An 18,739-nucleotide genomic window follows, 5' to 3' on the forward strand; every position below is an offset into this window, starting at 1 on the left:
TGTTGTTTAAATTTAGGCTAAATAAATCCAGAGGGCTATTCCTGAGGGAAGCAGGGCTTACTGAAGACTGAGCTGCCTGTCTCTGGCCATTTAACCAGAATTTTCTTTTTTTTCTTTTTTTTTTTTGCGGTACGCGGGCCTCTCACTGTTGTGGCCTCTCCCGTTGCGGAGCACAGGCTCCGGACGCGTAGGCTCAGCGGCCATGGCTCACGGGCCCAGGCGCTCCGCGGCATGTGGGATCTTCCCAGACCGGGACACGAACCCATGTCCCCTGCATCGGCAGGCGGACTCTCAACCACTGCGCCACCAGGGAAGCCCTTAACCAGATTTTTCTATCATCTTGCCACTGCCAGCCTCTGCATCTCCTAGAACCAGCTGACACTGCCAAAAGAAGCACTGAAGGAAAAATATACTGAAGTTGCAAAATGAGAAACGGCCCTTGTCTTCTTTATGCTTTGAAACTCATAAACATCTATTTTTAATAGGAAAAAAAAAATGCCCTTGACATCACCTTCATTTTAAGTACCCAAACTGGCTATGCACAGTGATCCTGGGGTACTGTTATTAGCCCATCTTTGACTGAAAGACATTCCCTTGCCCTCAGAAGTCCTACCCAACTCTTCCAATATTGTCTGTCTAATTCCTAACAATCAAGGAATAATCTACTGAATGGCTTGTGTAAGTGCAGAATACTGAATAAGTTCATCTAAAATGGGTGGAAGGCAACTATGATGCAGTTGTTACTATCACGAGAAACTTTGTTTTGAAAAGAGTAGCAGTTGCAACAGAGACAAACTGGCCTTTGATGTTCTGGAGGAGAATATGAGTGTTCCACCAATTTCTTAGCCAGAAGGGCAGGAAGAACAAGTTTTACTAAGCTATCTACCTATTAAATGTCATTCTACAATCTCTAATTCAATGTGATTTCACTCTCCCCACGCAGCATTACCTGGCCTTACACATCACACTTAGCATGGTAAGAAAGTGGGGCGGGAGACATACATTGGTGGATAACTACTACCAGGCGTGGTTAATTGCTTATAATTGCCTGTATAATATCAGAGCCTTCCCTCGCACCAAGTTTTTATTTCATTTGATGAACTGCAGCCTGGTTCATTTTCATCTGCTCCTGGATCTTTCCCTACTTGTACGTCTCTCTTCAGAGCCCTTCTGCAAAGTCATATTCACGCTTTTGGACATGATATTTAGATCCATTCTGGAGTAATATAATATCAAATGATTTTTTGAAGCAAAATTTAAAATATAACATCATGATAACTAGGGAAAAAAGGTAATGAATCACAAAAGAACAGGTCTTTATAAATTTTTCTCTTCACGAGTAAAAAAAGTACCAATTTGTTCTCAACAATGAAAGTTGTAAAAAAAACTTAATATTTTAAGAAATACGGTAATACTTTTCATTCACATGGAAGCAGTGCAGACCAGGCAATAGTTGAATCCCACCTTTCCCCACCCCTCACTACCTCTGTGATCTTGAACAATTTGCATAATATCTGTAGGTCTCTGTTTTCTCATCTGCTAAATGGGAGAAATAAAAAACTCCTTCAGGGCTTCCCTGGTGGCGCAGTGGTTGAGAGTCCGCCTGCCGATGTAGGGGACACGGGTTCGTGCCCCGGTCCGGGAAGATCCCACATGCCGCGGAGTGCTTGGGCCCGTGAGCCATGGCCGCTGAGCCTGCGCGTCCGGAAAAAAAAAAAAAAAAAAGCTCCTTCACAAGATTAAGTGAGACAATATAATCAGTTAAATGAGACAATACAATCAAAGCTTGCAAAACACCTAAGAGATACTGTGTTCAGTAAATGTTAGTTATTAAATACAAACATCACACTGAGAAATCCAAGAATTAGAGACTTGCTTTGTTTTCTAAGCTCTCTGGTCTACAGCCAAAGCCTTTTGTGCCCCTGAGCAAACAGGAAAGTACCCAAATAACACCTCAAATAATTGAACGCCAGTTTGGCTTGAATGGAGACTTAGGTCCAAATTGCTTCCAAGGTTCATGGATTAGTGTTAATTGTCCCATGGTGTAGGCCTAATTTTGCCTGTCAATAAATTACTGGTTCACATTTTCGGCGTGGTCCTCAAAGGCAATCTAACCTACATTGTTCCAGATGGGTTATTTCAAATGCCATTTAAAAAATGGCAAGAGAATGTAATCATTAATCCTTAGAAAGAGAATTCACAACAAGATTATAAAATGTTTCATTAAATACTAGAGCTGAGGGGCTTCCCTGGTGATGCAGTGGTTGAGAATCTGCCTGCTAATGCAGGGGACACGGGTTCGAGCCCTGGTCTGGGAGGATCCCACGTGCCGCGGAGCAACTAGGCCCGTGAGCCACAGCTACTGAGCCTGCGCGTCTGGAGCCTGTGCTCCGCAACAAGAGAGGCCACGATAGTGAGAGGCCCGCGCACCGCGATGAAGAATGGCCCCCGCTTGCCACAACTAGAGAAATCCCTCGCGTAGAAACGAAGACCCAACACAGCAAAAATTAATTAATAAACTCCTACCCCTAACATCTAAAAAAAAAAAAGATTTAAAAAAAATACTAGAGCTGATACTAAAGTGCCAATTACAGTACTTTCCAAGTAGGTAAATTCAGGACAAGCTGCTTGTTCCCTGGACCTTCCCACTCACTCCACTCCCTCTCTCCCATATCGCACATGCCCAGCCCTCTTCCCATTGCTGCTACCCAGCCTTGACCACTGTATGGAGAGCAGGTTGGGGAAAGGATGAGCAAGGCTGATGAGGAGAAATGCCACGCTCCTGTGAATGTCAGAGGATCACGACACACATGAAAGCATACTTAACTGCATCTTTATGTATCCCAAGGGCAAACTCCTGCAGAGAATTGTAGGATGACCACATTTTTGCTTTATTATGGAGTTCAGGGCCAATATTCTGTACATATCTTTAAACTATACAGATCTGGGGCTTCCCTGGTGGCGCAGTGGTTGAGAGTCCGCCTGCCGATGCAGGGGACGCGGGTTCGTGCCCCCGTCCGGGAAGATCCCACATGCGGCGGAGCGGCCGCGTCCGTAAGCCATGGCCACTGAGCCTGCGCGTCCGGAGCCTGTGCTCCGCAACGGGAGAGGCCACGACAGTGAGAGGCCCGCGTACCGCAAAAAATAAAATAAAAATAAACTATACAGATCTGTTAGATGGCTTTAAACCACCATTGGGCTTCCCTGAGGATCACAAATTACTGATGCTATAAGGGTCCTGAGAGATCATGCATCCTAGGGGGTTTTAATTAAAGGAAAGGACAGGGGGGGATTTCCCTGGCAGTCCAGTGGTTAGGACTTCGCGCTCTCACCGCTGAGGGCCTAGGTTCAATCCCTGGTCAGGGAACTAAAATCCATAAGCTGTGTGGTGCTGCCAAAAAAGAAAGAAAGAAAGAATAGGAGGTAGCGATTTTTGGGAATATGATGAGAGCTGGGGCCCTCTCCCTATTTAACACTTGTGTGCGCGCACACACACACACACACACACACACTCACAGGCAAAGGCACATTTGTGCACAAATCTCAAGTTTCCCAGATCTCCTGAAGTCCATCCATGATTATCCTGGTCATCCATGGACCCAGACTAAGATCATCTGATCTAAACCCCATATTTTCAAATCTGTATTTAAATTTTTAAACACCTGAAGTCCAGCAGGATTACAGCAAAATTGTGACTTACTTGCCCAACAAAACATTTTTGGCAAAGCTGAAACCAAAACCCACATCTTCTGACTCCTAGTTAAATGCTTTTCCACAAGCAGCTTCCTCTCCTGTCTTCCATTACCTGGGTGGTAAGAGAACAATGCTTGCCTACTTCTCGGAGTTTTAGATGGAATATTTACTAAAACTTTTACACATCATAAATGTCTGCAAGTCACCCTTCCTTACAAAACTTTAGTGCTCGCCATTATTTGCATAGTAACAGCTACCCAGGAGGTGAATTAGGCAAATTAGTCTTTGCTGTACAATAATTCTTAGATTGTGTACTCAGATTTGACCCTGATAAATATAACACAGCTACTGTCTAAACAAATTTTTATGGAATACTGACATATGTCTAATTTATTAAAGCTTTAGTCTCATTTTTATCCAGAAGGGTTTAGAAGGTGTTTTTTTTTTCCCCACTCTGGGAGGAAAAAAAAAGGAATGTAGACACATTTGGGTTTTGTGGGGCGGGGGGGGGGGTGCGGTGTTGGGTTTTCCCAGGTGCCCCAAATTAAAATAACTCACACTCTCTGGCTATCACTCAAACTGAGTTGACTTTGCTACTGCTTTCCCAGATCCTTCTAAAAACTAAAGGATTTTGTTCTGGCATTTTAATCAGTGATTAACTACCCCCTTCTTTTTCCTGCTGGGTTAAGTAAAAGATCCATATGCCGGGTGTTGTAGGGAATTTGTTAGGCTGTAGATCATAGCTGTGGTGCAAGACGTGATGTGTCTCAAGGGAACTAATGAAGCCATAAGGAATGTAAAGAGTCACCGGGTTAAAGCCACATTAGGACAGCTGTTAGGTTAATGAGGGCCCCGCTTTGGAGAGGAGGTCACTGTATAGAAAAATATGAACCACTCTTTATTGGTTTGATCCCATGTCCTCTGGAAGTTAATGGGCCATTCTTATTCTCCTTTGACGTTCACTGAGCCAGATGCGAGTGCCGGGCACTGTACAAGCTGCATGCGGTTGAGATTAACTCTGTTCCCCCATCCTTGTCTTTGGCAAAAGCAACAATGAACGAGGTAGAGCAACACAGCACGCGCTTTTCAATTTTCCATCACTCTCTTTGTTTGATTTCTTTACAGCCAATGTTTATTTTTTGACTCTGAGTTCAGAACTGATCTTCAATCTATCTTAAGGGCAGACCCAGTATGTGGGCTTGGCCAGCCAGAGAGGATAAGGACCAGATCCTGGAATACAGTGGGCACTCAGTAAAGGTTTGCCCAAAGAATGGAAGAATGAATGGACCTCACTTTACATTTAAACCAGGTGATCACATAACTATAATAAAAGCAAATAGATTTGATATATGTAATATCTGTAGCATTATTATATATATTATAATACATACACTGTATATATTACCATAAAATAATGTGATATTTATATATACAAATATAAATATCATCATGATTTGTGGTCAGCGGTGGTCATTTCTGGGAAGGAGCGCTATATCACAATGTAACAGGCAGAGGGATCGAATAGCTCCAGCTGTAAAACATTTGTGTCGCAAACCCCTGTGTATCTGTGACTCTTCCCTACACTCACCTTTGCACCCACCTCCAGCTCACACAATCAGTTGCCTACATCCCACCTTTCAAGGCAGTTCTCTCCTTTCCATCCTCACTGCCACTGACCTACTTCAGAAACCACTGAAAAGTTTGCCGTTGTCCATGTACCACCCCTAAACTCCAGAGTGCCTGGTACATAACAAGGATCCCTGAAATGATGAGTGAACAACCTGAGCTGACACACTTCTGTATGTTGTATCTGACATAATCATATTCTCCCCATAGTGATAACCAAAGTTAAGAATGAACATTTTCATAAGTACCAAAAAATAAACACTAAGAATACAAACAGAGCAAATAGATTTTCAAGCAATCGTATTCCTTCCTGCCACCCTAGCACTCCCTACCCTTAACCAAATTGAACTATTCACTGTGTTCTCAACACGACTAGAGTGAAAAATGAAAGGTCATCTGATATGCAACTCATGTGCTTCCAACTCTGTGCTTTTGCTCATTATTCTGTATTACCAAAATACTCTCCCAACCTCCCTGTCCAATGAATATCTATCTAAACTCAAAAGGCCATCTGAACCCTCCCTTCTTCATGATCCCCTCTTGTTTACTCCAATAAAATCTCACCCTTTCCTCTTCTCGACTCTCACTGCACTTCAGCTCTCTCTAACGCACTTATCATCTCGCCTTTGTTTTTAAATTATTCATGCGTTTACTTTATTACCCATTAAATACTAGTTCCTTGAGAAATTTGTCTTAATTCATCTTAGTGTTCCTTGGCCTTCCTAGCACTGTGATGATCAGAAAGAAAGTCAAGTTGAAGAAAACAATCCCTCTGACTTGGCTCTGCAGGCTACGAGAGGCTATTCCAAAATAGTCTGTGATAGGAGAGGTAGTTAGATGCTTATGGGAAAGTGTCGATCAATCTGGAGACCACATCAACTGCCTAGTTTGCTGCTGAGTCCCCAGCCTCACTCTAACTATGAATGTCAAGTATCTGGCAAAAACATGACGTTTCCAGATAAGGTAACTTCACTCCTGGGGCAGTAAGTGGTTCCAGGATACCCTGAGGCATTTGTAATCTTTCCAACCATGCTTTACTACCTTGAGAAGAAAGTTCATTATTCATAATGAAACATTATTCTATCACTCAATAGAAACATATTACACCAAAGTAGCCTTTCCAGAGGGTTCAGAACACTTCTGAGTTGAAAATTTAAAATGTTCTTTAAATAATATAGTTACTTGAAATGCTTCTAGACTTAAAGGAAGGGATTTTACCTTATATAACTTTGCACATCTTCATAATTGAAAGGCCCAAGGGAGGAAGTGTATGGAATCCAATTACCTCGATCACTTACCAGCTACATGACTTTGGGTAGCTACTTAAATAGTCTGAGTCTCAGTTTCCTCATCTATAAATTGGGGATATTAATAGCACCAACCTAGGGTTTTAATGGTGAGTAAATGAATTGATTCTTATAAAGCATTTAGAACAGTGCCTGGCACAGAGTAACCACTCAAAATTTTGCTATTATCTATGTACCACCCCCAAAGTCTATACAGTGTTTGGTACATAACAAGGATTCCTGAAATGATGCATAAATAATGTGAATTGACACCCTTCTCTGTGATATATCTGATATAATTACATTCTCCTCATAATGACAACCAAAGTCTAAAATAAGAATGTATACTTTCATAAATACAAAAAAAATACTAAGAATACAAAGAAAGCTAATTAAATGGATCACAGTTTTAAATCTATACATATAAAACACTTGTATCAACTAATGTGATAGAAAAGAAGCCAAATATAGCCATCACATCAATAAATTTAATTGGACTTATCAACCTATTAAGAGGAAAAGGAAAACTTTCTGACTGGTTAGCGAAGTAATATGTTGCTGTATACCACAGACACACCTTGGGGGAGATGGCGGGGCAGGGGGCAAGGGGCAAGGGGGGTTGTTGGCAGGATGTGCTTGGACCAAGCACATGCAATAAAATGGAAGCGGAGGTCACGATGTCGTTATCACGACACGGCGAGATACGAAGGGAAGAAATGAGAGAGAAAGGAAGAACTTTATAATGTGAGAGGCTGCCATTCACAATGAAGGACTATTCCTGACATATTTATTTTCTTGGTCTGAAATATGCCCTAGAGAAGAAGACACTCTTGTTTCCTGTGTGGGTTTAAGCAGGACGGGGATGTTTGGATGTCAGTACCTGTACTCGGGCCTCGGTGAGCTTTGCCCTCTGGGCCAGTTCCTCCCTAGTGTAAATATCAGGATAGTGAGTTCTTTCAAAAGCCCGTTCCAGTTCTTCAAGCTGCTCTGCTGTGAAAGTGGTTCGGCTCCTGCGCTGTTTCCTCTTGAGCGGTAAATCTGGTTCAGAGTCGATGTCAGAGCCTTCATCTGATTGGGGTGCCGAGGCTAAAAGCACAGGAGAAAAAAAGTGATCAAATGTGAAACAAAAAACAAGTCTGGGGAGTTCACTGGTGGCTGAGCGGTGAGGATTCAGCACTGTCACTGCCATGGCCCGGGTTCGATACCTGGTCAAGGAACTGAGATCCCACAAGCTTCTTGGAGCACCAAAATATGAAAGAAAAAAAAAACCAGTCTGACCAAGCTATAATGATTCATATCCTAGTATGAAGTACACTCCCAATGTCCTCCCACTGACACAAAGCCCCTCCTTGCAGTATTACATTATTAAATGGTATTTGATCTCTTCCCCTATCCCATCTCCAAGGCCCCCAGGCAGAAATAATTGCTCTCTGCACCTGTCATTCTAAGCCCATTACGAACTCTTAGAAAGCAGAGACAGGCCTTACTCCATTTTTCTGGCCCATGTCCTTAGCCTTTAATGGGTACTCCGTTCTTGTCTAATAAATGAATCACATTTAATTTGGTTCCTGATCAATCTTCACCAGCCTTTAGACCAGGAAAAAATTTGTTAAAAAGTGATTTTTTTAAATTAATATTCCGAAACTGACTTCGTATCTAAAAAGGCAATAATCGTAAACTAGTACAGGACTCCTATTAATTTGTAGACTGTACCGCTCCTATAAGAAACACCGTGTTAAATTTACTCTCTCATTGCCAGATATTAGGAAATGCTTTAAGGAGTGTTTAGATATTGTTAATGCAAATGTCAAGAACAGACTCAGGAAGAAGCAGGCATAGTCTACCAAACTGTTTCTAAACAGAAGTTCAGAGTCTGGGTCTGATAGGCAGCTGCTTAGGACCGCTGCCTAGTTTGAGAAGCGCAGTGCCAAATAAAAACGCAGGACCCCCGTGTTCACAAGTTATCATGAATTTCAAGATGGCAACTACAGAGCATAAAACTAAGCACAGGGCCTTCTGCACATGGGGCCCTGAGCGACTGCATAGGCCACACGTCCCTGAAGCCAGCCTTGCTACAGGCCCCCTCCTCACCAAAGCTTGAATTTGCCTGTAGGAGCACGCATCAAGGAAGGAGACCTTCCAGTTTTAGTATGCAGGCGCCCAAGAAACCGGAGGAGGAGTTGGGAAATTAAGTAGAAATTTGCATTAATAATGCAATTTAGCGTCTGTGAGTTGTGACAGCAGAGTACCTGTTGGCCAATAGCAGGTTCTTCAGCTTGAGGATGCACCAGACATAGGGCTCTTGGTAGGAGAGCAGCCCCCTCCCAGAGGCCTGGACCTCAGGACAGTGGCAGAGGTTGTCAGAGGGCTACCAGGCCACAGACTCTTGAGTGTAGCGTGGGAGCCAGAGCACCCTTGCCCCTGAACACATGCAAATGCGCTCAAAACTTCCCAAATAACTGGAGGATCCTCTGGGGAAGAGGCTGAGGTGTGCTGTCAGCAAATGAGGAGAGAAAGCCAGAAAATTGTAGATGACTAATGTCAACATCAAGGTAACTCATTTGCACCCTCAGGCTGGTAGAACCTGGGGAAATGCCGGAAGTGCTAGAAGCAATCCTAAAATGAAGTATCTCCTATACTACTAATTCTCTTTTCTCTTAAGCTCAAACTTAATTCTGCCCTATAGAAATTTAAAATTTCATTTTACTTCAGTATAAATTATAAGCTGCCCCAAAAGGTACACATCCAAAATAACCCACAAATATAATTTTAAGTTTTCTAATATTTTAGTACTTCTACATTTTATTCACATTCAAATACTGTGAAATTAAGAGTGAATTAATAATATATATGACAAATCAAAGAAAACTAATACTGGCACATAAAAGTAAAAGGGAATTATAATATGTAATGCTCTACTGTATGTTAGCCATTATGCTTGGTTTTTCAATTGTTATCTAATTTAATGTAAAATGGTCTAATTTAATATAAATCTTATTTTAGGAAATTTTGGTATTAACTGAAAGAAAGAAAAATAGGCTTTAAGTATGCTAACACTTTACAGGAGTATTAACATGCTAAGAAATATGTCGTTCATTGCATTATAAACTTCAAAAGCAGCCAATACAACTTACATGTGTATACCTTTAATAAATGTGAACCAAATTAAAAGAACAATAATTTGTGCCTAATTGTAGGGCAGCGGTTCTCAAACCTCTGGAGCATCAGAATCCCCGGAAAAACCTATGAAAAACCAGATGGCTGTCCCCTCTTCTTATTCCATACGTCTGGGGTGGGCTCTGAGAATTCACATTTTTAACACATTCCCTGGGGATTGACGCTGATGTTACTGATCCTGGACAGACACTTTGAGAGCCCTCTCTGCAGAACATTTCAGATTAATTTTTCACTTCCCCCTCAAAATTCCCAAGTATATAAAATATTTTCTGCCACAATTTATCCAAAAAATTGCTCCCACCTGTATTTTTTTCAGTTATAAATAATATACTCCCCAAGAAACAGATTACTCATTCCCCTAAGAAGAAAATAAATTTTTATAAAATGTTTTCCTTCCATGCTTCCAGTTTCTGTTGCCCTGACTTTTCTGTCTAAAGTGAATTCAGGTGAAAAACTCAACAGTATTTAAGAACTGACCAAAATCTCTCCTCTGCCTGTGAGAACCTTAAATCTTTGCTTGCACCTTCTCTTACTATGATCCCATTAGGATAATAGTATGTGGAAATTTTCATGTTTCCTCTGGGAGTCTCTGGGGCTAGTAAATCCTCCCAAGTAAATATGATGTGCCATGCACTGTCAGGTCAATTAATCAAAATCATCGCTGGTTTCTGGAGAAAGAGGGCTGCTTAGATGTACAAGTACCAACCAGAGTTAATTCTGAGGGTGAAGACGACTGTTTCACCTTAACAATTAACATCCCCCAGAATAGAAGCTCTATGAGCTCAAGACCCTTCCTTTGCCTTGTTCATTGCTAGAATTACTGCTGGAACATAATAGGTGCTCAATAAATACATGCTGAATGAATAGAAGTACAGGAGAAAAATTAAGTTTTGAACCAAAACTCACTTTTCTGTCACCATTTTACATCTTTAAAATGGAAATTCTGCTCTTTTGAGCCACCCAACTACCATTTATAGATGGGCTTTGGGGCGGGGGTTGTGAGTCCTTGAAAATTACTTGGAAATTCTTGCAAGTACTTGCATGCCTGAATTTTTCTAGGGAATAATTACCAATTTTTTCAAAGAGGATTGTGATTTTTAAAAAAAGATGAAGAACCACCAACAGTCAGTGATAAACAAGACTCAAGACTATCTGAGTTCAATAGCACAGCCTTTACCACCAAAAATAAATTTTTCTTTAACAAGCTAGCAAATTACTACTTTTATTCCTAGACTGTTTATTCAAAAGCAATCCAAAGGTTCCATCTAACTAGGAAAAACTCCAAATAGCATCATTTTAAAGACACTGAGGAAACGATTTGCCTGATTTTTCTGCTAGAAAATTATCTGAACCAACTGATCATTTTTGACACGATGAAGCCACAACCTTACAAGTCAATTCTAACTTTTCCCCATCTGTAAACTCCAAAAGGATGTGGGCTTTAAAAAATGTTCAGTCAGCAACCCTAGATTAATCTACCAGCTAGGAAATACTAGCTCTTTCTAAAGATGGAAACACTACCATTTTTTATACTACTCAATAGAATTAAAATGTTTTTTGTGGTTTTTTTAAATTTATTTTAATTTTGGCTGCGTTGGGTCTTCATTGCCGCGTGCAGGCTTTCTCTAGTTGCGGTGAGCAGGGTCTAGTCTTTGTTGCAGTGCACAGGCTTCTCATTGCGGTGGCTTCTCTTGTTGCGGAGCACGTGCTCTAGGCAGGTGGGCTTCAGTAGTTGTGGCTCACAGGCTCTAGAGCGCAGGCTCAGTAGTTGTGGCGTACGGGCTTAGTTGCTCTGCGGCATGTGGGATCTTCCTGGACCAGGGCTCGAACCTGTGTTCCCTGCATTGGCAGGTGGATTCTTAACCACTGCACCACCAGGGAAGCCCTAAAATGTATTATTTACACAGAACATGGTTCACAATAATGTCCTAAATTTGAATCATTCAGTTTTTACCAAAAACAAGTCTAAAACTTAAATCCCATTTTAATAGCACAAATTAAATCAATCCGTTGAAGTTCTATTTTACATATTTAACTTTACTCAAGATACTGGAACAAATTCGATACTAGATACCAAGTATCTAGTCTTGCTAAATATTTCAGCAAAGTAAAAACAAGGCCTTTCTTTCAGACAGCTTGACAGAAAGAAATTATTTTTTTTTCTGTGAATAATATTTAAGCTATGACTTGAAAACTACAAGCAGTGTTAGCAAGACAGTTATCTAAATGTTAATAAATTGCCAGGATATAGCAACTAGATTAAATATAATTTCTTCAGTCTATTTATACTGTCTGGCCTTAATTTTTTTTTTTTTTTTTTTTTTTTCGGTACGCGGTCCTCTCACTGTTGTGGCCTCTCCCGCTGTGGAGCACAGTCCCTGGACGCACAGGCTCAGCGGCCATGGCTCACGGGCCCAGCCGCTCCACGGCACGTGGGATCTTCCCGGACCGGGGCACGAACCCGTGTCTCCTGCATCGGCAGGCGGACTCTCAACCACTGCGCCATCAGGGAAGCCCTGGCCTTAATATTAGAGGGAGACTTTCATACATTTAAGTTGCTCAGTCACATTCTACACCTGCCTTCACAAAGTTTGCTTTACTGTTCTTTAGAGATATTGTCCCCTAATTTGAAATTCCAGAATAGTTCTCATAAGAAAATCCATATCAATACATAATACATGGTCCTTTAAGTGGAGATTTTGTTGTTTTAATCGCATAAAAATTCTCAGATTTTATCCTAATCCATATTCTTATCAGACTTTGAAAGTTTTGACTCTATTACCAAAACCCCTTCACAATCCATTCTCTGACTTACACATTTGTTTAACTCAATGTCACCAATGAACCTGGAGCAAACCTTCCCGAGAGGTGGAGAATTTCTCTCCTTTCCTTACGTAACCACACAAAAACCCGTGAAGTAAATACTCACCCCAGAAAAAGGAAAGATTCAGAGAGGTTATTCAGGTCACACAACTTGGAAACTGGGATTTGACCCAGGTTTATGGGACTTCAGAGAACTCTCTCTCATCTAGCCTGGAGTGTTCTAAATAGGTGTTGAGTTTCTTTATCACACACACACATACACACACACACACACACACACAAACAGTCCCCTTTTGAAGAGGAATACCGGAAACACACCAAAACAGGAATCCCAATGTAAATCATTTAGCTGATTGCCACTACTATTCTTACTTGTCCCAAATTTTCACAACTTCTTAGAACCAAATGAAATTGACAGAAATACAACAGTTTAATCAACATTATATGCCAAATCAACTTCCCAATTGAATTTAATTCAACAAATATTTATCGAATTCTTTATATATTCAAAGTATAGATGTTCAACAACAATAAAGCACTAAGAAATGGATCAATTTTCCAAGATATTGAATGAATTTAAGAAATTAAAGCAGTCAGTCTGACCATGTGCAGTCTCCATTAATAATCATCACAGACGCTCAGTTCTAAGATCCAGGGTCAATAGGGAAAATACTACAGTTCACAAGCAGTTGAACTGATCACTCTGTTTATACATCTTTATTAAAGTCTTCTTTTTTGATATTAAAGGCACCTTAGTGAAAGGATATCAAGAGCTCTAAAGTAACATCAAATTCTTTTTAGGCAAAAGAGTAGGAATAAAAACTTGAAATCTGTTGGGATATTCACAAGTTATTCAGCAGAAACCTCAGCGTGATCACCGGGAAAATGTCACCTCTCACCCAGGTGCCTGAGTGTTTCAACTCTGTGCTTTAGTCTTAATTTTAAAAGAAGCTCATTTCTTCTTTTTCTATGTTAAGCTAATTCTAGGTCTTAGGAGCAAAATTTTTAGTTATCCCAATCATCTCACATTAACTCCCCAAATCAACCTTGGGAAAATGGACATTTTCTGCTTAAAGAAAAAAAAAAAAAAAGATCAAGCATAGGCAACAACCATACCCCATAGGATTACAAATTCTTCTTTCGGAAACAAATCAAACTGGGAGGAGAAGGCAGAAGTATTACCACCAGCGGACCAACCATGAAGTTTAATTAAAGAAGGAATTACAGAATTAGAGAGTATGTCTTTGTCCGTTAACCCCTTGTGACCTCTTCTATAGCCTCAGGAAATATTTCATCCTACTTAATGCTATTATACATGAGATCTTACCTCAATTTTATAGGGATTTAGTCACGTGGAATTCTATAATTATTGGTTTCCAGACCAGTATAATTCAGAGATGGGAGACAGGCAAAAAATGGAGAACCAAAATCATTCACAAGCATGCATTTGGCACACTGTCTCTCTTCTCAGCAAGACTTTTCATTTGAATAATTAAAGAATCAAAACATGACAACCATTTAAACTCTGTGTTTTCCCCAGATATAACACAATGCAATTTACAGACGCGGGAGGAGGTGGGGGGAATCTCTCTCTGCAGGTTTTGAGGCTGAACTTCCTTGGTCAACTGTCATTTATTCTAAGACAGCCTCAGACCAAATCAGATGGTCGTCCCATCTGTACTAACCTTTCCGAGCAAAACCTGTCAGCGTCGGCACTCAAAGCTATGTTTCACCGATGAAAGAACAAGATAAAAATAAAAATCGTGCCTAAGAGCCCCACGACGTGGTTTCACCCTGTGTCAGACAGCATGAAGGTATTTCAGAAGTATATCCCATGAGGTCTTTAACGGGTCAACTTGAAGTTGGATGTACTTACTTGGCTAATTGTAGAATGTCTCCTGTGTTTGTGAGTTTTACCATTCAACACGAAGGGGACAATGGTACGACTAACTGTTTTCTGATCTGAAATAGCCCTTTTACACTGAGAGAGATGTGAATGACCTCTCTCGTGTTTACTCGGGTGAAAATCAGGAAGAGTCTGATATTCCCTCACAGACCCAGAGTAAATGACAAATGACACTTTCCCTTTGTGATCTTTGGGATTTTTGTTGACTTATTTGGAGGCTTTTGTTGGATCCCAAGAAATGGCCTGTGGCCGAGGCCTATTCTACCGATTTCCACGCTCCATCTGTGGAATCCATCAATGGAGCGTTTACCCTCATTCAGGGCTCTGACACCTGCCTGGCAGGGAGCAGCAGACACAAAGAAAGCCGGAGTGGATGAGAAAGGGGAGGTTGGGTGTTTTTTTTTTCTCCAGAGGAGGGAGGAGGGGGAGGTTGAAATGGAAGCACAGTAGGGGTTAATCCAAGCCAGTTGAGAGACTTCAGCACCTGGAAGCTTCTCTGCCACATTAATTCACAAGCTAAGAAGTAATCGGCAACATTATTTTTTTTAATGTTTTTAAATTGTATATACGTCAAGAGAAGGAAAAAAGAAGAGACCCCGCTGAAAGGAACAAACCAAAGATTTACAACAAAATCCTAAAGTAGATCTAGAAAGCGTGTGTGACCTAACAAACTCAAGCTATCTAATGAACTTTCCAGAATTCCTAACTCAGAACTAGGTTTTGAGTAATTGTGACCATGATCGTTGATAAACTAGGAGAGATAGTTTATAACCTGATCAGTGGCCTCTTGGCGGGTGTGGGGGGGGGGGGGTGGGTGGTGGTCAGGGGGGTCTTGTTTTGCTTTTATTGCCTCTACAACTTCTCCCCCAATTTGCCAGCCCAAAAATCTTTAGCAAGTGCAAAAAAAAAAAAAAAAAAAGCAGGACAGTGTATGGCAAGAATATTCTGAGCTCTCTCTCGGAAAGGTTCTTTTAAGAACTCTAAATCTAATTAAGACCCTCCAGCCATTCACCTACTCTCGTCCCGCCCAGCAGTCCCCATCTGGGGGCTGCAGAAATGTAACGCCGGTCCCCTCCCCTCTGACCCAAGCCCTTCCCTCGGAAGCCGCCTTCTCACAGCACGGGGTCATTAGAAGGAAAATAAGCTCCTGCCAGGTTGGTGCTAATCAAAATAGCGCAAATAAACCCTGACACTCAACAACTCCCTGAGTCCCTGCTGCCCTGGGAGGAGAGTACAGATTGGTTATGAATATGGCCGGCCGCGGGGGCAGTCCAGGAGGGCCGCGTGTGCTCCAGGGCCCTAGAGTGACTTGAAATGCACAACATGGACCATTGGGTGTTTATTTAAGATAAGGGCTGACAAGCAGAGGCTGGCTGAACGGCCAAGCTGCCTCCGAGGCAATGAGCTGCGTGGCCCTAAAGACCCCGGATCTTGCGGTTCTAATAACATTGAATTTCAGGTGCGTGTTGGATCTCTATCCACGTTACACTGAGGAAATGTAATCCGGTGGAGTTCCCTCCTAACAGCCACTACCTGACCATTAGTCACTTAAAAGGCCTCCTTTGTAACAACACAGCTAGAAAGAAAGGCTATTTCTCCTTCACTTATTGCAGCCCCACTAGTGATTATTTTTAGTAGCTGTATTCGTTGAGGTGTTTAAGTAAAAACATGTTTGTGCCCTTTCTTTTCCCCGACACAAGCAACATGTTGCTTAAAGGAGCCACAAAATCCCAACCAAACTGCTGTTTCAGCACCTCCTTCCAAAGGCATAAAGTGAAGAAGGAATCATTACTGCTTTGGGGGACCCTGACAGTGACCCAGATTAACCCAGTGGCTTCTTAAACCCTTTATTTTGAGATTTACGTGTGTGTAACAAGAATCCTTTTAACGAAATGAATCTCATCAAGCAAAGATGAAGCCACACTTCCCTACCTGACCCCTGCAAATGATTTCTACTCACAAATACTGGTTTTAAATGGCTTTTTGAAACTTCGTGGTAACCACCACCAGCGTGTTTCAAAGAGAAAAAAAGAGGAAAGCCCCAAGAAAATGTGTTGCTATTCAATTAGGAAAGCTGATCAGTTAACTAATTAGTCAGCTAACAGCATTCTAAGAATAGTCTCCCCTGATAAGAACTTTCCTCCCTCAAGAGCTTAAAAGTCAGTCATAATTAAAATGAAGAGCCAGAGCTCTCTCTGTGCTAAAGTCTCCGTGTCTCTAAAAGCAGTAAGCTAGGTTTTGGTTTACTGGGATTGGATTGCAGGGAGCAAAGAAAGGTAATTTGCACACTGAAGGGGAACAGGAAAACAGTAGTTCTTGTGAAAGGAAAAGGGCCAAGTGACTTTTATTTACAATTGCCAAGAGAGAGGCCATTATTGACCATATGTGCTACAATTGCCCTCTTATCACGGGCTGGCCATCATGTCCTTTGGGAGCTGTTAATGAACTGGGTAATTGAGCTGCTGACATGTGTTACCAAAACAAAACAATAGGAAGAAGAGACAAATGAACATTTTATTTGCCAATCAGAGTAGGTTCAGCTTTTCAGGGAGCTGCAGCTAAGTAACTGACTGAATACATAAAACAGTGCATTGAAAGCAAGCAGATGCAGACACAATAATAGTTAACTGACAGCTTATGGCCCATCTGTGCTTAACATTTTGTTAGAGAAATTACTTGACTTGCTAAAGAGACAAGTCATACATCTGCCCCAAGTGCCGCATTATAAGAGATAAATCATCAGCTAAACTGTTTCATGACAATGAAAATGACAATGCTTATTAACAGTTATGCTGGGATATTTTGTCAGCACAGCTTGACACAGTTATTACTTACTAAAAATGTGACAACTCATAGATATTCAATGGAATTGAGTTAGGAAAGAAAATCAGGACACAGCAAACAATTTGAAAGAACAATAGGCATTTTTAATCTCTCAGGATTAAATATGCATTTCTAAGATGTTATGAATGAAAAGAACAAATCCATGAAATAGAACATAAGATCATGTTCCATATAGTAATTATATATCTTTCTTCCATTTACACCTTATTTATGCACAACTGTAGAATATTGGAAATGCTCTCGCTCTGGGTTGCTTACCACTAATATCACCAATGATATCAGTCTAAGAAATAATTGTGGCTAGCCATTTTACTTTCCCAAACATACCTTCTTTTCCTCCTTTGGGAAAATATTTCTCTAACAGGGAAAGAAAAACCATGTTGCAAAACACCCACTTTATGAGGAGATTTAGCTTATGTTTTTGTTACTGCATCTGAATTGATACCATATTTTTTGGTCCAAGTGTTGTTCATCCACTGCCATGTAGAACAACTTAATTTTGAAATCATTTTTATGTAAACTGGTTAACTAGAGGCAGAACATGGATCTCTCAAAGCCCTTCTTGTGATAGTTCCTTCAACGTTCTGGCAAAATCACCTCCATAATAGTAATAATGATATAAGAAAAGCTGCTCTTCACTGATTTACTGACAGCTTACTATAGCCAACCACTGCTTCCAGCGTTCTTTATGTGCATTTTCTTTCATCGTTACCAAAACCCTATTGGAGCATTGTCATCCCCATTTTACAGATGAGAAAAAATGAGGTCTCAAGAGTAATGTAACCTACCTGATCAATGAAAACTAAGAGAGGCTACCCAAATATAAGATCAATGAGTAACATTGTTATTTGAGGAACAGGTCGGTTCAACCATTGATGTGGGTTTAAAAAAAAGGTCAGTATCGTCACATTTTTCTTCCAAGTCACAGTCAACCCTATAAATCCGTTGCGAAAACATGACCATAAAAGGTGAGTGATATTTTCCATGGTGGTTGGTGTATGTGAAATTATGTTACATACAGTTACTAAGAAAGAATTCTGGCTATGAAACTCAAACCTTAACTATATTTACAGAGCTTTAAATAAGACACAGTTGACAAAGAACCACCCTGCCTTTATTTTCCACTATCGAATATTTTTGCTATTGTGTGAATCAGTCATTTAAAAGTCAACAAATAAACTAAGGCCGAATATATAAAAGAGGTGACCAGTTACACAAAGAGCCTTTCAGCAGGTAGAAAACAAAAGATGCTTTTGCCACCCTTATGAAGACAAGATAACCCAAGACACACAAAACCTAAACAACTAAACTTTGTCAGGATTAGCATGACTTGGAGATGTTTGGAAAGGAGAAGAAAGGCAGATTAAAGAAGAAAGTTAAATAC

General features: G+C 40.8%; 1 protein-coding gene across 2 annotated transcripts in view; it reads right to left on the bottom strand.

Moving 5' to 3' along the window:
- Positions 1 to 18,739, bottom strand: part of PAX3 (paired box 3) — a 94,139-nt gene that overhangs the window by 22,669 nt on the left and 52,731 nt on the right. For both annotated transcript variants that reach the window (XM_065880290.1, XM_065880291.1), the window contains exon 5: positions 7,486 to 7,691. In XM_065880290.1, coding sequence (XP_065736362.1) covers positions 7,486 to 7,691 — 206 coding nt within the window. The remainder of the gene's footprint in view (positions 1 to 7,485; positions 7,692 to 18,739) is intronic.

Source organism: Phocoena phocoena, chromosome 7 (assembly GCF_963924675.1).
Source record: "Phocoena phocoena chromosome 7, mPhoPho1.1, whole genome shotgun sequence".
Taxonomy (NCBI): domain Eukaryota; kingdom Metazoa; phylum Chordata; class Mammalia; order Artiodactyla; family Phocoenidae; genus Phocoena; species Phocoena phocoena.